At 38.6% G+C, this 22,042-nt stretch overlaps 1 protein-coding gene across 3 annotated transcripts; it reads right to left on the reverse strand.

The window, feature by feature from the left end:
* Positions 1–1,381: 1,381 nt before the first annotated feature.
* On the reverse strand, positions 1,382–16,671 carry LOC137603834 (uncharacterized). 3 transcript variants are annotated; one of them, XM_068327637.1, is made up of 9 exons: positions 16,499–16,671; positions 13,110–13,191; positions 11,167–12,077; positions 10,995–11,037; positions 8,839–8,972; positions 5,774–5,951; positions 4,380–4,443; positions 3,798–3,897; positions 1,382–1,965 (listed from the first exon to the last, which is right to left on the reverse strand). In XM_068327637.1, exons 3-9 carry the CDS (start codon positions 11,896–11,898, stop codon positions 1,927–1,929), a joined length of 1,290 nt encoding a protein of 429 aa, XP_068183738.1. In that variant the 5' UTR covers positions 11,899–12,077; positions 13,110–13,191; positions 16,499–16,671; the 3' UTR covers positions 1,382–1,926. The 3 variants fall into 3 exon arrangements, with proteins under 3 accessions (XP_068183738.1, XP_068183735.1, XP_068183736.1); XM_068327634.1 differs by having other exon boundaries at positions 10,995–12,077; XM_068327635.1 differs by having other exon boundaries at positions 10,995–12,077; positions 13,084–13,191.
* Between the last annotated feature and the right edge of the window lie 5,371 nt (positions 16,672–22,042).

Genomic DNA, 22,042 nt, shown 5'->3' on the forward strand with positions numbered 1-22,042 from the left:
GAAAGAGTTCAGCTTTTAACTTGTTCCTGCTTGAGGTTTTCTTTTACAAAAAGCAGTAACTTTATTTTGCCCTTATCTACTTGGTATGTCATGAGGTTTGCGATGTTAATTTTTTAAAAAAGCTAATAAACTTAAAGCAGATAATGATTTAATTTCTTTATTAAAATATGGAAAAACATTTCCATTGCTAAATTTTAACTATTAGATTAAGGCTGTTGTTGCTTTAATTTATTTTCAATGTCAAACCCACAAAAAGGAAATGTTGCAAATGTTAATAGGGGAGGACTGTTTATATTAATGTGTCACTCACAATCCTAGAACACAGAGCTACTGCTGGACTGCTGGAGAGAGATGTCCATTAGGTCATGGGTTCTATTACTCCCAGTGAACAGCTTAACAACTAAACACTTCTAGTTAGTGAGTCTGCTTAAATACACACAATTAGCTCATGGAAGCTCAGCTAATGTTCTCCTGATATAACAGCATCATCCTCGGGGCATTTCAGTCAGTCAAGGCCACTGGGTGTCTCCATCATGTAGCAATAGCCATGTGACATACAGACACATGGTATCTGGAGAGAGAGAGAGAGAGAGAGAGAGAGACAGAGAGAGAGAGAGAGAGAGAGAGAGAGAGAGAAAGAGAGAGAGAGAGCCCTTTCTCTTTGTGTACAACAACTTCATCCTCATCATTTGAAAACTGCATACATGGCAGATCTCCCATGAGGGTCACTCTTTAAAAATGGACTCAGTGGCATTGCTGTTCGTCGCTATCAATACCGTTTACTACAGTCATGAAATATATGCTGTCCCATCATTTTCTTACTTGAGATGTATGACAATAGCAGACTCAACCTTGAACATTTTGTTTAGGATTTAAAACACTATAAATATTCATCTCAGAGAAAATGGTTTAACGGTTCTATCACAACAGCATGTATTTATAGAGGGTGTGTTTCTCAGACCCACGGCACACGTTCTCCCCTTGTTCTCTCCACATCCCAGCAGGCTGTGTTTAAATACCTCAGGGATGTCTTTCACCTTTTCTTGCGATATGTCGGCTGCGGTTCTATGCAGAGCTCAGGAGCCTCTGCTCTTCTTACCATGTCATCTCTGGTTTTCAGAACAGTGACAAAGGCCCCTTTCATGGCCGTTGTGTGTCTCCTGAGTTTGATTAGCCTGGAATTTCAGTGTTGCAGATGGGAGGCTCCAAAGCCCCAGAGGCAAATGTGAAACCGATGACAAAACAGAGCCCTCCCTCTGCTTTAATAACACGTATGTTACAATTCCACTGACAGAGTCAATGTGCTTTACTTAAAACAAGTAAACAAGCAAGACACAGTTTCCTTGAAAATAACATAGCTAGAATACAGAATGTTGTTGAGATAAGTTTATTCCATTTTGAGATGCATCATGAGAAATTGGAATTGCAAATAAAGAATCAGGCTGTTAGGACAGAAATGGATAAAATCATACTCAATCGTATGATTTTCTGTTTCGTTTAATCACTGGTTGTAATGTAGTGGTGGCAAAAAGGGTCATAGTTCAACTAATATGATCATTTTAGATGTCACATTTTGTCTTTTTAAATAATGTGAGTCTGACAACAATCTTGCTTGTTTAGAAGAAATCTGATATTTGCAGCAAAAATGAATTGATCTTAATATACCAATCAAACAAGACTTATCAAAAGAAAGGTTAAAGTTGCTCAAAATGTGTTTGCTTCTCAGTCTGACAAGAGAAACAGCTCACAGACAATATAACTACAATCAAATATTTGTTTTTCTCTTGCATACCTTTGCAGAGTGCAAAAGATACAACATAATATCCAGAACAGAATCCACATGCTAAAACATTTATACCATAACTAACTGAACATACAGGAGAGGAGTGTGTACCATGCAATTCATTAAAAACAAAGTCAGTAAATTTAATCCATTTGTCTTTGCAGAATCTGGTCCAGAAGTTTCTGCAAGATAAGAAAAAAAGAAGATTTTCATGATATATTCACCCCCACAACAAAAAGCAAAACAATACAACAAATCTACCTGCATTCAGACTTAACCTCCCACACTCTCTTGAGAGCAGCTCTTTGTCACACATGAGCAACCCCTGCTGCTAAATTGACTTTTATTTTCAATCAGCCTCATTCCTTAGGTGTCTAGCCACAGTTAGGGGATGTTTTCCAGCTATCTGAACCTGTGCAATCATCTATCTCTTACAGTCCCACCCAAACAGTATTCAGAACCACCCACTGTCTGCCCCACGCTATGAGGGTCCAACATGACTCCTAACTATAGTCTCTGTCTGGGTTTCTTTGGTGGGGATTTTTGTGGAAAAACAAAAAAAAAGGTGAAGAAGACTGTGTCTGTGTAGGTTGTCAGTTATCCGGGTGAAGAAGACTCCCCTTGTCTCCCTAGGCTCACTGTGACTTTTTAAAAGTTTTTAAAATTTGACAGTAACAGTAAGAGTCACAACTTTTTCCTTTCCACAAGAAATACAATACATGCATTGTCTTACAAGTGCTTGACTGCTTTTTCTGCTTATTCAATATATTAGATACCTATAAATTACTGAATATAGGTATCTAATATTTGTGCTCCTGAAATAAAAAACATTTATTTGAAATTTTTAAAAAAATTCTTTGAAGCCTGAAGAAGACTTAATGACCAGTTTTGTTGATGACATAAGCATAGCGAACATATGATTAATATTTTTGAAATGTCACCTGACTGACTGTGAGTAAGTGAAACTGAACAAATCTGTTAGATTGGTTCTAACTGACACAAACATTGTTCATGGTTACTTTTTTTTTTTTAAAGTATCACTGAAAAATAGCATCTACCACATAAAATAAGATAAATCCTAACTACATTGAAAGTTAGATACTCTTCTTTTTTTTTTAATCAGGACAAAGGTCCAGCAGGAGAAAAGCCAGAGGATCAGCCTTTAGCAGTCAAACAGGGACCTCTGCTGGACAGTGTTTCATCTCCTCCTCTTGCAGAATACAGTACAGTAGATACTGTACACGGTCCATGAACCTACACCTCATTCATTCATACATCATGACTATGTGTAATCTAGATTACAAAAACAAGTATTTACTTCAATGCAAAGAATGAAGAACTAGGAGAATTCTAGAAAATGCACGTTTACTATGTTTCAAACGGTGGACGGTTTTCTGAGTTGAAGTACTTTATGCGACTGTAAAATTGTTTTACACAAAAAAGCACAAGATGATGAGTAACTGTTTGCTTCTTGGGTCTTAAACGATCATAGAATAGATTAATAGACCTTCTTTGTTACAGCACTATGTTAAAGCTCTTTATGTGAATGGGTTTTTTATTTGTTTGAAGGCTCTTTTCTTTCTGCATCTTGTCTTGTATTAACTAAAAGAGGGTAAAAAAATGTACGTTAATAATCCCCTTGGGGAAATTAGTTTTTCCACTCACAGTGTAGATACGTTTCACACGTGTGCATAAATGTGTACAGGCCCTGATAAACAAACTCACACACACAAGCGGCCTGTTGGCATGCAGATACACAGTATAATGACAGGTAAAGCGACGGGCAGCTCCTTCGTAGTGTGACCCCATGAGCAACTTATAAAGTAGATGGTGCCTTGCTTAAGGGCACCTCTGCAGTGCCCAGGACATGAACTGGCACCTGTCCACTTTCAGTTCACATTCTGAAATTTTTTGTCCACATGGGCCTTGAACCGGCCATCCTCGAGTCAACCAGACTAAGATATAGTGGACTGAACTACTGAATTAGTAAAAAAAAAATCCACTCCAAGTCTACCTTTTTAAAAACCTCTGCTCGCAATCGGTTGGTTTGTAGTACAGCCTTCTTTTTCTCCTCCTCTTTTTTCTTTGTGACCTCTGGCAGTTTGTTGTAAATCCTAGAGACAAACAGAAAGTGAACTTCTTAGAGGGCAGGAGATATGAAGTGTGAAGATGGTTGAGTCATGCCAAGAGACTGACACAATAGAGACAAGGTATTATCGGGCCAGACCACAGCCGGGATCCACTGATAAATGCTTCTCATTCTGACTTCTTTTTCAGTCCCACAACTACAGCCAATTTGTTAAAAGATGCTTTAAGTCAGACAGTAAAAAATGCAGTGGGGAACCATCTTCAGATCAGGTGTGTCTTTCCAGATAAGATAGCGAAAAGAAGTGAGAGATAAGACACAGAGGGTAGCTCATATCTCCTGTCAAGAGATTTGGACATCAAGCATCGCCTGCATACAGCATATGATTGTGAAAATGGTGTTTGTGTTGTTTACAAAACCGCATTCTCGGCATATTTAGCAAACAAGGGTGATGGATTATGCTGAATGAATCTACAAAGGGAGAAGAGTGGCATCATCTGAAGGACTCACCGTCTGGACCTCAGCTGCATCTCCTTGCCTGATATAGACCTCTCTCTCGGTTTAAAAAGGTTATCTAGGACACACACACACACACACACACACACACACACACACACACACACACACACACACACACAAAATGACGAGAATTTACATGCAAATAAACATGATAGTAGGTTCAGTGGGCATTAAAACAGAAATACACACAATGTCAGATGTCCATTGCAGTTGGGATTTCTTCCAAAGAAAATGGTAGCAATAAATGTGCTGCGGTTAACACACTGAAACTTTTCATATTGGTAAAATGAAGAGGTTCTGACAGATCACACATTTTGTAAAGCAGACAAAAAATCCAATGGAGTCAAAACTGCTGAGAGTAATGTTGGCTGTGGTGAAAGATCACTCCAGCCAAACCAATTGCTTCTAAATCTGAAGTTTATGTGCAGTGAAAGATGAAAGAGGTTTGTAGTACTTTCGGTATTAACAAATCAAAAATCAACACCTTCATCAATGTCACAGCAAGAACATACTGCAACTATTTTCACCAGTGCAGTTAAATATCCAATGACGGGTCAGAGCAGTCATGGATCTATCAACCGTTTGCTCAGTAGCTACTAAGCAGTTGCTCTTAACTGATGATCATAGCATTCCTTGCACATTTAATTGAAAAACACAAACAACCAACAAACATACAGTATATTATGCTGGTTTAATGTGGAAACTGTGGAATTGATCCACAAACCAGTTTCATGTGGGGAAAGAAGACTTACCCGGAGAAGCATTTTAATATCAACATGTGACACACATCTCACTGTGTATATTCCCTGCTTACAGAGCGTTTAAAGATGAGCGCATACTCTTATATCTGTAATACTAGATAATGGCCAGCAGAGAGCAAAGTTGGATAATTGCCACAACACAAAATGAGACTAGGTCAGCTTTTAAAGTTAATCAAGGTTACCATTGACGTTTTGGGAACCAATCCTTCCAACAGTCATCATATGGCACGATCATAATGTTCTTGTTCCCACTGTGATACAAAAATAGTCTACCTGTCACCAGAAAATTATGTAGGAGGAGGAGGAGTCTCACCCTTAAAGAATTTGATGAATGAGTTACACCCTGTAGATTGCTAAACACAGATTGATGGTAAAAGACTGATGCAGAAGATGGGATACAGCTTTCGGCTGTTTCCAGGGAGACAATTTCCAAAGTGCGTGGTTCATCCAATGTGGACCCCTCACTTTCATTTTCACACCTCCCTGGAACAAGTGACCTGCAGCTGGACCGCAACTGCCATCATCTTCTGATTGATTGCCAGTTAGCCAGAAAGATTGAATTGTCTCCTCCTTAGTGGGTTACATTCCCTGGTTTGTCAGGAAAAATCATTCAGCTGTACTCACCACTGAGTGGATCTGGTGTTGTGCAGTTCCTCTTTTTCCAAGGATTGTCCCTGAGGCCCTGCACCAGGTCTGGATTAGAATTCCTCAGTGCTCTCCTTTTAATAGCCCTCTGCTCCAAACTCCTCACCCGACCTTGAGATCTGCTGATGAAACCTGGTCTGAAAAGCTCCAAAGCCTCCTATGATAGGCAGGGGGAGGTATACAGTAAGCTGCTTGTTGGTACGATGAATGCATTGCAACTCATAGACACTAATCCTGTCAAAAGAGAAAATAAATCTTCTCTGGGTCAGAATCTATTCTGATAATACCCTTAATCGTTTCCTTAACCGTGGAGAATATGTTTCGCAGCCACAGAATAGCTAAGAAATGTAGGTAACTTGGTAATATTGTGCTCAGCGTCTGTGGGGGCATAACGGGGGCAGTCTGAATCCTTTACAGAGCTTCATGAACCTTTACCCCTCACTTTAGATGAAACGTCTTACAACTATGTCAAAAGAAAATCTGAGTTAAGAAGGAAACAAAAAAATGTAAATCATGTATTTGAAGTTTTCTTTCAAATCCCCAGTACTTGGCAGAGGATGTGAAAAATATAAACTAAAGCCAAATTTGTCATCCCTGAGGACAGCCAGAAAAAACTAAGAGATGCATTCTGTGTATTCCTCTATGGGTGTGGATACAGGCTGTCTCTTGTGTGTATCTATCAATCCCTTCTCATCATCTCCCATCCTTTATGACTGTCTTGGCCTTACATGGCAATTATTGGAATGATTTTGTTTACTCTATTGGCCGTTGGGGGAGCTCCAAGGCATCAACTGCAAAAGAAAGTATCCCAGTCATTATTAACACAATAAGTAAGACTGCTCTTCTGCTGGTTTGCATTCTCGTTAACCCAGTCATTGTTCAAAATACACCCTTGACCTTATTCCAAGTCTTATGGCTGAATCCTGTCTTATTAAATAACGCTGGAATTTCTATCACTTATCTACATGCCACCACCAGACAAAAGCTGCCACGTTAAATGTCTATCTGATTATGCTGTAACTAAATCTAAAGGGATGATTCCATTAGTACCCAATCCAATGTCATACCTCCATTTAACAGAGGAATGTTATGCTAAAAAAAATCAACGATCATGTTGACAGTACTGAAGCTTGACTGTGAGTAATTTCTGACTCCATTTCCCCAGTAAAAAAGGTGACTGTCAAGCAAAGTTGATAAACTATATCTGATCAATAACTCTATGCAAGTAGTTACCTGACCATAGCATTTCCATTCTTGACTGGCCGGCCAGCTCACCTAACTTCAAGTTTCAATCAATCAAGTTTTATTTATAAAGCTCTTAATAACAGCAACAGACATTTCAAAGTGCTTTGACAAACAGAAAAACCCAACAGAACCCTCCAGAGCAAGAATAAGCGACAGCGGTGGGGAATCACTCCCTCATTGAGGAAGAAACTCCGGGCAGGACCCAGACTCTTTTGGGCGGCCATCCGCCTTGACCGGTTGGATGAAAAAGAATGAAAATAAAATGAAAATAAGAACAGGGTAAGAGAAAGAGAGAGACAGGGAGAGAGAGTGACATGTATAAAATAAGCAATGTTGGACCAAGAACCAGGGTCCACGTTAGGTTTTTTGAGAAAGGGCTTGATTACAACTACTTTAAAGGAACGTGGTACGTATCCCGTTGATAATGACAGGTTAATTATATTAAGGAAGTGGCTGCTAAGTAAAGGTAGGGCTTCTTTGATGAGCTTTGATGGGATTGGATCTAACAGACAGGATGATGGAGACTATTTTAGTCAGCTGACTAATCTGTATTGGAGAAAAGACATCCATAGAACCAGAAGGTTCAAGAGTCAAATGTGTGTTTTGCAGATCTAGGGGATCTAAAGAAGGACTAGAGTTGGTGGAGGACAGGACGACATTAATTCTGTCTCTGATCCCTATGGTGAATCTGTGCGGAAACAGATGAGCGGAAGGTCGCTATCAAAGCAAGATAACATGTTAGCAGCTCCACTGGCGGATTGCCTTCATGACACACATAATTCTCAGAATTAAAATAAAACATATTTTACTTGTATCAATTTCTATTTTATAGATAGTTTCACTGTTTAAATAAATTGTGGAAAAAATGTATTTTTCTATGATATTCTAAGGTTTTGAGATGCATGCAGACTTGGTACTAATAAAGAAAACAACAACCCCTTTTGTGTTTTAAAGGCAGATTTAGCTATAAAATTGCCATAGATAACAATACAGGTGAAAATGAGGTAAACGCTCCCTTTAAGGGATCGTTCTGACTTGTGTTGTATCTTCTCTTGATAGTTCAATGGTTTTAAATCATGTTTAGATAATAATAATGCATAAAAACCCATTATATATTTGCAAATGCCCCAGTTGTTAAATTATAGAGCTTGTTTTTACAGCATATAAATGTAGGCCCAAGAGAAATTTGTTTGATGCTAAGACTCATAGAATATGTTCCAAACAGTGTTGGCAGAATTTGTCTCTCTGCATAGTTAGAATCATCCCTGGTGAGGTTCATGCTTATTCCCAACAGTAAATGCCTTATTTTAGTTCTATTTAAGCAGATAAACTGACCTTTTCCATGTGTAAAGTTAACTCTTTTGTTTTTGCACACAATATAACACTAAACAGAATTTAAATGGCATTTTCCTGACTGAATTGAGCTTTGTACATACTTGTGATATTTGCATTTTCGGTCACAACAATTCATTAATGGCTCTAAACTTCTAAACTTTGAATAGTACAAACTAGCAGAATAATTTGGAAATTAAATTTACCGAGGATTTTTTATTTTTGCTTGCACCTGAATAATATACAAAACTGAAAAAGATTTCAAAATAGGAATATTAATAGAAAATATTGGGATATTAGGAAACTCAAACCTGTTCATAAAGTAGTTATGTGACACTGAGAAGAGTATTATGTTCAAATTATCTGAAGCAATATCAAAAATGAAAATTCAAGGTAAATGTGAGGCATGTTTACGCAGAAGATGCAGAAGCTGCTCCAAAAAAAGAGAATATAAATGTGGTTCTTACTTTGAGGCTAAGAACCCCGGATGTGCCTTCCAGGAAATAATTCTCCATTCCAGCAAAGCTCTTCTCTGAAGTGGAGATGTTTCCCGTATCACGTTCTTGCTGTGTCCCAGTTCGCTTCGTCCATGTTCTTGAGTCTTCTCAAAAGACAGTGGAATTTAATATGTCAGTTAAATTTTTATGATTCCAATACCATGTAAGTGAATTAATATTAATTGATTGATAATTTCAAATACATCTCTTTTTGCAGATTTTTTTGTAGCTTGTTAAAGTACATTATATCTTGTTGGTGCCAATGCAATCCAGGTGATAATACAGGTTTTCGCTATTTTTGGACTATTTTTCCAATGATTATGTATTCCATTTAAGCTTTTACACACACACACACACACACACACACACACACACACACACACACACACACACACACACACACACACACACACACACACACACACACACACACACACACACACACACACACACACACAGATAGAGAGAGAAAGGGGGAGAGAGATAAAAGAGGTAACAAGAGAGTTGCCTATGAATAATGTAAAAGATGATAGTGCATCCATTCTGCATCCGTGACCTCATTGCTCTGTTCTGTCAGAGAATGTCTTGCCTTGACCATATGGCAAGCATGCAGGGGATCATTACAGTGAATGTCCTGGGAAGCAGACACAAACATTTAATGTTACCAGTCAAGCTATTGCCATAAGATCCTTTACTGACCGGAATAAATAAAAGCACCCTCAGGAAAAAAAGAAACCAGGAAAAAAGAAGCTGCGGATTAGTGAAATTTTTTTTGAATGATCGCTGTAATAATTGTTGTAATTTGTTAATACAAAGCCCTTTATTAATTGCACAGCACATGGAAAAGGAGAGGCAGGCAGATTGAACTCTGTAACTGCTTCAGGCGTTGGCATAATATTTATTGAGCCCCAATGCCTCTAACAGCCACTGCCAGTGCTACACTATCACTGCAACTGAGAAACATTCTTTATGCTATACATTCGATTTGGAACTATGGTTCTTTTTCACTGTACCGTTACTATTATGCTAAACCTTAATACAGGTAGTCCTCAACATACAAACGCAATTGGTTCCAAGAGGTTGTTTGTCCTTTGAATTGTTCTTAAGTTTTTCTATTGGCTGACGTCATCCAGAAGTGCGCTGCCTTCTGAGATTCAAGAAATGCCGCGCACTTCTGGATGACGTCAGCCAATAGAATGCACGGAAGGTATCACGTGACTACCTACTAAAAATCAGTGTTGTATTGAAGCTGCACGTGTTGATGTGAGAATGTGCGAGGGATTACTGTAATTTGAATTCAGATTAGTTTACGGTAAACTTTTGCTCCTTACACTTTAATCCTTGAAGAGAAGAAGAAGAAAACATTTTAAGGAACTCCCGACCAGTTTTTTAAGTGCATCCAACAACAACAGTCAGAGTACAGCCGCCTTATGGTACTGTAGCATATCCTGTTGCATAGAAAGAGGAGAAGGAGGGGAAATTTTTGCCTCTACTTTATCATCCATGATAAACAGTAAAATATCCAAGATACGAAGCTTGAGGCTCTGAGATGCTCAGAGACAACAACAAACAACGTATTGGAGAAGCTCAAATGCAGAGGTACTGCTTGGTATGGGTTGTGGCATAAGGCGGAACTACAGTTCAATAGTCAAATATGACATTTGTTTGTATCTCTGAATGTTCGTAAGTCACATATTTATACATTGAGGACTACCTGTTTAACGGAAACAGGCCAATATTATAAATAAATCACCACTATTATGTCTAACTCTTGAATATGAACACAATGATATAACTGAAAAGCTAACTCAGATCTTAGACAGAACTGTTCATGAATGAAAAATCATTTTATTAGCTCTTTAATTAACTTTGTAGTTGATCCATATATGCATGGGCAGAAAGGAAAGAACAGTATGGTAGGTGTTTAAATGTTAAAAGCAGAATGAAACAATCTTTCTACCCTCTATGACTACCTTCCTTACACGTTTGATTTGCTCTTTTGACTCAGAAATATCATCTCATACAGAAAAGCTGGAGAACACACAAGGCACTGAAAGAAGAACAGATAAGTCGGTGTGGGTGGTCTTTGGATTTTCAGTTCTGAGGTAAAGTAATGAAATTCATACCTGGGCCAGAATTTGAAGTGGGCTCCAAATGCCTGGAATTGCTCTGGGAAAGAGAGGTTGCCTCATCAGCATTCCCCTTCTGCCTTCTTGCTTTTTTGATTGAGATTCTAGACTCTCTGAATGATATTAATCCTAAAGTATCTCTGTGGTGCTGTGTACCTGAATCGCTCACCTTGATGTTAATGCCACAAATGGGTCGTATTAGCTCAACCTCGTCACCCTGGGGGATCAATGGAGGCTTACCGCAGTGACCCAAACCATTCTCTTGGCCATAGTTATTGTAATAAACAAACATGGTCACACTGGGTTTCCTGTAACCCTCATTTTTTTTTGTTTGTTTATCTGGCGAGCATCGGTGGTAGGAAGGCCTACTGAGGTGAACAAACAATGTTGACCTGTACAATGTGGGATGATCACTTCTTCTGCTGTCTAATTCCACAAGAGAAAGGGAAAGCAACTTGTCCAAAAACACAAAAGTACTAACGGACCACAGAGGAATCTCACGATGGATACTAGACTGGTAGGAGGGCAGTGGAGACAGGTGGGTAAATGATCCACATACCATGTCCTGCTTTCTGTCACACTCTCTGCAGCTCAGTTTGCATTGTCCAAGTTGTTCTTTCCTTCGTTCATGATTCTTCACTGCCAGTTCATCAGGTGGTACGTATGCCTGTCTGAACTCATGTGGCATCACACTGGTAGGATTCTGTCTGCACGCACCCAGTTTAGAGTCTGATGCTCTAATTGTATTCGTTGGTATGGATGAGACTCTGCCTCCAAAAGCATCTTGCAATTTTGTTGGTGATATCGGATTCATAAGGTCCTGTAAGGTGGAATGTGATGGCAAAAGCTTCCTGTCTGTAGTGGTGATGGAACAAAAGGCTGCCTTTGGACTCCTTCCCATAACATCTGGGAGGCTTGCAGTCCTGAACGGGTAGGAAATTCACTAGTGTTCGCGGTCTGTGAGTGGACAGAGCATGTTATTGCTCCAATGGACACATTCTCCTTTTCCTCTTGCCCCCTCCACACACCCCATGACGGGACATTCCTGTGCAGTGAAGCAGTGAAATCCTCATGTGAGGCCTGTGACAAGACAGAAACACAAAGTTGTGCAGTTAGTTTGCCATTCATTGCTCTGCAAGCAGGAGTATTGTATGACTGAAATGAAGTGAATGAAACCTAAAGAATAAGATATTGCATTAACCTCTGGGGTTATCTAATTATTTACTTTCTTGCCAACTTGAGACTATATTAACACAAAAAATCATTGATCAAATATATGAAAGTAAAACACATTTCTAAGCATAAAATGTTGCCAAATCTCTTTACTATTGGATGAAGCTAGAATTAGAGAGCAGCAGATGTGTTAATCAGTTCTCTCTGAAGTTTTCTTTGCAGTTTTCTGTGGTTCGGAAAAAATAAAAGTCTTGGGGCCTATACAATTTCAACCTATTCCAAATAGATAAAATGCCTTCATTGGCTTGAAGCAAGTGTGGTTCAAATATGCAAATTAGTATACTTTGCTGCATGTATGGATATACTACTTAAAACAATCATATGATTAGACACTTTCTGCATCCTGAATGTATTCATCTGTTTTCCATCAGTGGATGATCGAATAAAATTTATGAGAATTGGGTAAAATAAAATGAAATGGAAAAAAGGGTTTTATTTCACTAGCATAAGATTGAAATGCTCAGACATTTAAGTAAATAAAACCATGAATAATACTAAGGATAAAATTTCATTTTTCTTGGTCTGATCTGATCTGATATTTGATAGGGAATCTGCACAATGCATCTCGATGTGTAAAAGGTGTATTCTTTTTTTCAGAGCAGATAGCCTTGTGAAACGCGATTCGACACTGTGATGCAGAGTGGCTACAACGTGCCATCTCAATACACAAATGATAGTAAATGCCCATGACATTGAAAATATACAATTTACAGTTGTCTTCACAACTTTTGAATAATTATCAAATAAATCATCCCGTAATGCATCCCGTAAACACTCATTGACCCCAGACTACACCATTATATCTAAAATCACTTACAGAAACAATGTTTATTGACTTTCAAGATCCACCTACTGGGGCAAACATCCAGAGCTGTTTACCTCATTGATGTTTGGTGTCAAGATGCTTAGTAATCTCCAACTGTGGAAACCCACTGACATCTGCCAGCCTTTATTTCTTCATCTGTCAATTCAGAACAAAACAGTAAAAAAATAAAATAAAATATATAAACGGCATCTGATTTGAACAACACTGCATGATCTAACATGACACATGACATGAAAGCGTCGCACACTTGAAAGAACTTATGACACTTGTCATAAAAATATTTCTATCTCAAGGCTAAAAATAGTCTTTCTGTTGATACTTCAGTGTCTTTAAATGAAATTTATCCATTTACTTGGGTTAGTGTTAGTGTTAAGGTTAGTTCCCAACTATCAGCAGCCAAAAGAGAAATCTCCGTCTCTGCTCTCCAGCTCAGCTGACATTGACTCTTTCAACACGTTTACTCACCTTGCTTGCTAGACAATAGTTAAACAATAGTTTAAATGCTTAGTTCTATTATTTATGACAGCAGGGGAAGGGCGTATCAATGTAATGTTTTCACCATTCAGTTTTTAACCATGATATACCGACTTTCCTGCTCTAAATTCAGATATATAATGCCAGATGTATCTATTAAATAAAACCCAGATTGTTACAAACAGAGGCACAATTTACTCTTTCAATAGACCTGTCAGGATTGAACAATATCCTTTCTGTGTCACAGTGAGAATTTGCAAATTGAAGTCATGTTGTTGCCTTGCTAAGATGTTTACTTGAATGATATAGTGCATATAATTCAGGAAAAGTAATTATGTTCCCTCTATGTGCCCCACATTGAGGTGAGTCACATGGGACAGAGAGGGCGACAACAACACTGAAACAGGAGTTTATGCATTCAAAGTACCACCTCATTCTTCTTTTGATTTATTTGCCCATCAAGGATGTAATTAAAGGAACAAGATTTTTTTATCATCTAAAAAAGAGGGTTGTGTGGGAGTTTGTTTGTATGAGAAAAAGTAAGTATTGGTACGAGGATATGGTTTAAGGTGGAGAACTGAGACAGTGAATAATATTTTAATATCAAATAACAGAGTATATACAGTATTGTGTAGTATGTATGACGTAGGAATGAAAATGAATTTAAATGCTACTCGAAATGATTACGTTTGCATGTACTATGTGTGCAAAATTTCTGAAGAAAATGTATCTGAGTTTGCCACAAAAAAAACATTATAGGGTTACCAATGGTTAGCATATGGGAGGTGTCAAATCGAACAAAACTGGTTCAAGACAAAGAGACCACTTGTGAGAATAAGTTACTCTCACTTATGATAACAATGATTTAAAATTAAAGTTCTGGAATGACCAGGTCAAAGTACGTCAGCCGAAGACGAGGAGTTCATGCACACAAACCCTTCACTGTATCTGCATTAAAGCACTTTTGCAAAGAGGATAACAATGTTGGAAACTGACCTCCAATTATCATAAGTGTTTGGTTTCAATTGTTGCTGCTAAGTGCAAGGGGGCAAATGTGCTGCGCTATACTGTATGTTGTTAATTCATAAGGGCCGAATACAATAACTATCAAATTACAATTTCAGGTTGCAGGACATTTTAACATTAGTTGTTCTGTCTACTTGTTTTGAGCTTCCCTGTAATAGATTCAAATTCTATGCAGCATACAATTGGAATGAGAAAAAACCTCCAATGTTTTGTCACTCATTTCATTTTAACATTTTGTCTACAAAGTGTTTTTTTAACGTAAGTCTCTTTTGAAAAAGAGGATCTTTATTTCAGAGAGAAGATTTGTAATGTCCTTTATTATTTTACTGTGGGATGAATTTAATATGATTGAATCTTGTAATGTGTGTGCAAAATTAAGTACAGAATGTTTACAATGTACAAAATATCTAAAGAAAATGCATCTGAGTTTGCCACAAAACGATGGTTAGTATATAGGAGGTATCAAATCAAATATATGGGAGTTGTCAAATCAAACAGGCTTTTGTAACATTGAGGTTACAAAAGCCTATTAGGGTTTGTAACCTCAGTGTTAGTTTACAAAAACCGAATAAGATTTTCTAACCTACTTAAGTTTCCTTCATTGCTGTATTTTTTTTATTGCATTGGTATTAGTTAGTTGCTTGTCCATAAAATTTGCATGCATTAGTTTGACTCTCATCCATGTGGTTATGTAACAGTTTGTTGTTTCAATGTATTCACTCCGATAGAACAGAAAGGTTCAAGTTAGGCTGTATCTTGCCACAGACTCAGCAGACTGGTTAAACTTGCTATTGTACATGCAGACTAAGAGGAAACTATGAGACTAATATGAAGTGGCCCATTGTTCAGTTTTTTGTACATTTAGAATTTATCTTTAATTGTCCTTGACAATAATGATCAGGCTGCAATGAATAAGGAAGGCATTGAAATAAGGCTCTGCTACATCCTTTTCATCCTCACCAAAATCTTTCAGAAGTTGAGGTGAAATAACTCCTATTCATAACCTGCAGTTCTATTGAAATAAGGGTGATGCAAGTCATCAAAGTACTCGGTTAAGTCAAAGTTTTTTAAGTCCCTTTCCTTGCCACACAAGAATTGGAATGTTGTCTGGAGATTTTAAGCATTTCTGACATGCAATTGTAGTACAGCGGTTGTGATGTCTTGAGCTAAATCTGCTCAAATGGAACACTTACACGGACTATTTGTTAAACTAAGATCTATATCTATCTATCTATCTATCTATCTATCTATCTATCTATCTATCTATCTATCTATCTATCTATCTATCTATCTATCTATCTATCTATCTATCTATCTATCTATATATATATATATATATATATATATATATATATATATATATATATATATATATATATATATATATATATATATATATATATGAGAGAGCTCAGCAGTGCTAAAATGAAGCTCGCTGAGAGAGCCCTCGGACAAAAAGCTTAGGTAGTCTGAGGTGCCATATTTGTTATTTGGGTTTTTTTGTCTCTTATTATTCTTTGACTATCCTGGTCTTTTACTGGGTGCACAGTGTTTTTCATTTCCTCACTGTTATTTACACACCCACTTCAATGATCCTCTTATTAAAAAGAATTCTAAAAGAAATACTTAATAACCAACTACTTCTTACGTGAGAACATTTACCTCTATCATCTTAATGTAACATGATTAATATTCATGCGAGGTTGAATTTGAATTTTTTTTTTCTGGCTGTTCAGTGCTCAATGAATCACAGAAAAATAAGATGCTCAATATTAATGTATGCAGTTACATGAAATAGTTGCTGGACTGAATCAAGCAAGTAAAAAGCCCTGATTGTGAGTCATTGAAATATGGTCACATGCGCCAAAATCTGGTTAAATTCACAGCAGAAGCAAGATTTTGAAAGAATTTTCAAACTTTACAGGACATATTGCCTTCTTACCTGAAAACATAGGTTGGATCCTCCTGCACACAACCAGAGGCACAACACAACCATTCAGTTGAGTAGCTGAGCGAGCTCTGTGGTCTCTTCTAAAGCCCTCGTGAAAGTCCTTTGAGCTGACAGGGGATAAAAGACTCTTGGACTCATGAGTCAATTTGTTGAGTTTATGTTAACTGCTGGTTCAGAGCTCAGAATGCCCTGCGAATGAAAAGGCACGGTGAGCCTGTGTCCTTGGAAAACTTGAACAGTGGACACTGTTCTGTCGACGTTAATGCTTGTTAAAAATTAATTCCTCACACATACCTCTGGTTACACTGGTAAAAACACACATTTACGTCATTGAGAGCTTAGAGGAGTACCTTCGGCCTTATCCCTTTTCTGTCCTTCAGGCATGCAGCTTGGTGGAGCTGCTTAACCTCCTTCTTTCCTCCTGTTTCCAGAGTCCAGGCTCATGTAGCAGAGCAGGTGACTGGCTCTCAGGTTTCAGAGTCTGCATAATAGGTACCCACTGTGTATGTTATTAACGGGGTCCCAGGAGCCCCACAGCTTGGGCAGTTGTCCTCTGATGAATGATGTGTGTGTGTGCATGTGTGTGTGTGTGTGTGTGTTTGTGAATCATAACCTTATGTGTCAATGTTATAATTATAACACAGACTACACACTTTACATTAGTCTCTTTGCTCCCTGTGTATTATCTGCTGACAGAGTGTCTGAAAATGGAACCAGTTTTACAGTCTGTTGAGTCCACAGTGGAGTACAATATACATTATCCTCCACCTTGTGTTCTCTACAAGAGACACACCGTCCTCACCAGAGCACCTGTAAATACACCAAAAAGCCAGACTGTCACTCTACCTTGCAATAAAGAATTAGTGTAATCCAGCTTTTGGATCGACAAATCAGTATTTAATACCAGATTAATTTCAATGAATTCAAGGCTTTGTAAAATCTTGAATTAAAAAACCAGTCACTGATATTAAGAAATAACTACTTTAATGCAAGAGCATGTACTAAGGTTTTAGAGCATGTACTAAGGAGTCAGATGTACATGCAGCACTAATTACCTTACTCTTATCAAATATTGGCTTCTTTGTGATGTCATCAAACTCAGACACAGGAAAAATTGTGTACTTAATAGTCTTCGTTTTATTGAGACTAATGGTAATGTTTTGTGATGGAATCTAATTAGCTGAGCCAGCTCTCAGGGGATAGAGAAGTATTTACTTCTACTTGAGGAAAGAATGAGTAATATGTAGTCAAGTAAACATCAGCAGTTCCAATACCAAAGAGTGATGTAATTACGTGTTTGAAGTTGAAAATGTATTGGAATGAGTTTGTTGCTTGGCATTACCTTGACTATATAAAAACATTTACAATTAATTTGATATATTTGGTCTGAAATGATCTTTTCATACTTCCTCATGCAGCCAGGCCAGGGAATAGAAGAGCCAGAGCAGTTTCTGTGAGAGCTACAAGATGCATCACTGACACACAATGTATGTAAAAGAAATTAATTTACATAAGCAAACCCATCGTTATTCTCTTTTGATCTGCTCCGTTCAGCTTTTTGAAGGCACCTGGTGCTTCAGCTATAGAATGTTAGTACGACTAGTTTCTGGTAGCAAAGCCGAGGACACAATGGTGTGCTGGAATGTCTCTGCTGCCTGCACTCACACTCTTTAGCTGGCTGTGCATCAATGCTGGCTCTGCCACATGGCTTTTGCAATCAGATTTAGTGCATCAACCCGAGCCAAGCTGTGAAGTGTTTATAAGTCATCCTTGTACAATTTCCCCATCAACCTTTTAAACCTATTTTCCCCAAATTGCACAGGGACCTCACATCTTTTGTGATAAAATTAAAAAATTGGCATTTCACTCAGAGATACCGGTTAAAATTGATACCATCTGCAAAATGTGTGCCACAAAGCAGAGAATATTTGTAAATTATTTGTCTCTGAATTAAGAAAACATTTATCCTTTTTTATTCTTGTGTATTTTAGACTTGTTTTTGTGAAAGAAAATTACAAAAACAGTAGACAATAATCAATTTGACAATCTGTCTTTTTTGTTATCATTTATGAATTTTCACTTCAAAAACCATAAGATAATAAATCATCTACAACACTTACATTTACTCGCATGAAAGGCTGTTTTCACTACTAAATTTCTAAAAACCAGATTGATTAGCGTGATTAAAAAAACACCACATGAATAATGTTCTTGAATATGGATGTGCAACAGATTTTCAAACATTTACTCTTATAATTTAGAATATTGTTTAAGGGACAAATGAATGAATGAATGAATGAATGAATGAATGAATGAATGAATGAATGATGACAGGGTTTCTTTTGCTTAAGTTGAGTGTTGTCACTTTTCTTTGCTAGGGCTTCATCAGGTTGCATCATTTGGTTGTTCTTGCAATAGAATATTGTACAGATTACTCAGAGTTAAGACGTGGAACCTAAATGATTTCAACTGCATGACTGTCACACAACTTCAAAAAACATGCAGTAACTCAGGACTTGATAATTACTTTGCCCTGTCTCAAAGAGAATCCTCTCAGGTGACTCATGGTAGTACTTAATAGAGTAGATCAGAGGTCCAAACGACAAACAAATGATTAAGTAGATTTCTGTCCATATTTTATCATGTTATTGAATAAAAAATACAATTTTGCATGAAACACAGGAGATTAAGTCCCTGTAGCCACGGTCATCTGTATATAAAACATCCACACATTCGTCTGCTGTAATGTAAGGGTGCACTGCTATGCAGTGGACAACACTGTTTTGGACATAAACTGAAACTGTTAGAACTAAATCATACAAAACATAGTGATGTTTTCACAAATCAGAAAAGATGAGACAGCATGAAGAAGGTTAGGCCAAGGGCACTGCATTAAAATGAAATTTAAAAAAGATTTAGTAGAGTACTGAAGAACCTGAAGTATAGATTAGCTATCAAATTAATTACAGAATCCCTCCTGGAAGGAAAATATCTTCTGCAAAAATGTACTATTATATCCTGTAATGTAGCTGCAAGAGGATGCAAGCCAGTATCTTATTGTGCCGGTCCCAAGCCTGGATAAATACAGAGGGTTGCGTCAGGAATGGCATCCGGCGTAAAACTTTTGCCAAATCAAACATGCGAATCAAACCTATGACTTCCATTCCGGATCAGTCGAGGCCCAGGTTAACAACGACCTCCATCGGCGCTGTTGACCTACAGGGCGTTGGTGGAAATTGGACTACTGTTAGTCGAAGAAGGAGAGGAGGAAAGTGTGCCCGTAAGAAGAGAGAGAAAAGGAAGAGTATAGGACTGAGAGTAGGGACGTTGAATGTTGGAACTATGACAGAAAAAAGGTAGAGAGTTGGTTGACATGATGCAGAGGAGGAAGTTAGACATACTGTGTGTACAGGAGACCAGGTGGAAAGGAAGCAAGGCTAGAAGTTTAGGAGCAGGGTTCAAGTTGTCCTATCATGGTGTAGATAGGAAGAGAAATGGAGTAGGAGTTATCTTGAAGGACGAGTTTGTTAGGAATGTCCTGGAGGTAAAAAGAGTGTCAGATAGAGTGATGAGTCTGAAGCTAAAAATCGAAGGTGTGATGTTCAATGTTGTTAGTGGGTATGCTCCGCAGGTAAGATGTGAGCTGGAGGAGGAGAAATTCTGGGTGGACTTTGATGAAGTGATGCAGAACATACCTAGAAGTGAGAGAGTTATCATTGGTGCAGACTTCAATGGACATGTTGGTGAAGGAAACAGAGGTGATGAGGAGGTGATGGTCAGGTTTGGTATACAGGAGAGGAACGCAGAAGGACAGATGGTAGTTGACTTTGCAAAAAGGATGGAAATGGCTATAGTGAATACTTTCTTCCAGAAGAGGCAGGAACATAGGGTGACATATAAGAGTGGTGGTAGGAGCACACAGGTAGACTACATCTTAAGTAGACGGTGCAATCTGAAGGAGATCAGTGACTGTAAAGTTGTGGTAGGCGATAGTGTAGCCAAACAGCATAGGATGGTGGTGTGAAGGATGACTGGTGGTGAGGAAGATGAAAAGGGCAAAGACAGAGTGGAGGACAAAATGGTGGAAGCTGAAGGGGAAGAGTGTTGCATGACTATTAGGAAGGAGTTAAGACAGGTTCTGAGTGCTCAGGAGGTGCTGCCAGATGACTGGACAACTACAGCTAATGTGATCAAGGAGACAGGTAGGAGAGTACTTGATGTGTCATCTGGAAGGAAAGTAGATAAGGAGATTTGGTGGTAGAATGAGGGGGTACAGGAGTGTATACAGAGAAAGAGGTTAGCGAAAAAGAAGTGGGACACTGAGAGGACTGAGGAGAGTAGACAGGAGTACAGGGAGATGCAGCGTACCGTGAAGGTAGAGGTAGCAAAGGCCGAACAAGGGGCTTATGATGACTTCTATGCTAGGTTGGACAGCAAGGAGGGAGAGACTGATCTATACAGGCTGGCAAGACAGAGAGACAGAGATGGGAAGGACGTGCAGCTGGTTAGGGCAATTAAGGATAGGTAAGTCTATTGACAGGTGCCAGTAGTGTGATGGGAAGATGGAAAGAGTACTTTGAAGTATTGATGAACGTGGAAAATGAGAGAGAACAAAGACTAGAAGAGGTGACTACTGTGGACCAGGAAGTAGGAAAGATTAGTCAGGATGAAGTGAGGAGGGCATTGAAGAGGATGAAGAGTGGAAAGGCAGTCGGTCCTAATGATATACCTGTAGAGGTTTGAAAGTGCCTAGAGGTGGCAGTAGAGTTTCTGACTGGGTTGTTCAACAGGATCTTAGATAGTGAGAAGATGCCTGAGGAATGGAGAAGTGTGCTGGTGCCTATTTTTAAGAACAAGGGAGATGTGCAGAGTTGTGGAAACTACAGAGGAATAAAGCTGATGAGCCATACAATGAAGTTATGGGAGAGAGTAGTGGAAGCTAGACTATTGGCAGAAGTGAACATTTGTGAGCAGCAGTATGGTTTCATGCCAAAAATAGTACTACAGATGCAGTATTTGCTTTGAGGATGTTGATAGAGAAGTACAGAGAAGGCCAGAGGGAGCTTCATTGTGTTTTTGTAGATCTGGAGAAAGCTTATGACAGGGTGCCCAGAGAGGAACTGTGGTATTGTATGAGAAAGTCTGGAGTGGCAGAGAAGTATTTTAGAGTGGTGCAGGACATGTATGAGGACTGTAACACAATGGTGAGGTGTGCTGTAGGTGTGACAGAGGAGTTCAAGGTGGAGGTGGGACTGCATCAGGGATCAGCTCTGAGCCCCTTCTTGTTCACTATAGTGATGGACAGGCTGACAGACGAAGCTAGACAGGAATCTCCATGGACTATGATGTTTGCAGATGACATTGTGATTTGTAGTGAGAGCAGGGGAAGAGGTGGAGGAAAAGCTAGAGAGGTGGAGGTTTGTCCTGGAAAGGAGGGGAATGAAGGTTAGCCACAGTAAGACAGAGTACATGTGTGTGAATGAGAGGGACCCAAGTGGAAGAGTGAGGTTACAGGGAGAAGAGATCAAGAAGGTG

The sequence above is a fragment of the Antennarius striatus genome, chromosome 11 (genome assembly GCF_040054535.1).
Source record: "Antennarius striatus isolate MH-2024 chromosome 11, ASM4005453v1, whole genome shotgun sequence".
Lineage (NCBI taxonomy): Eukaryota > Metazoa > Chordata > Actinopteri > Lophiiformes > Antennariidae > Antennarius > Antennarius striatus.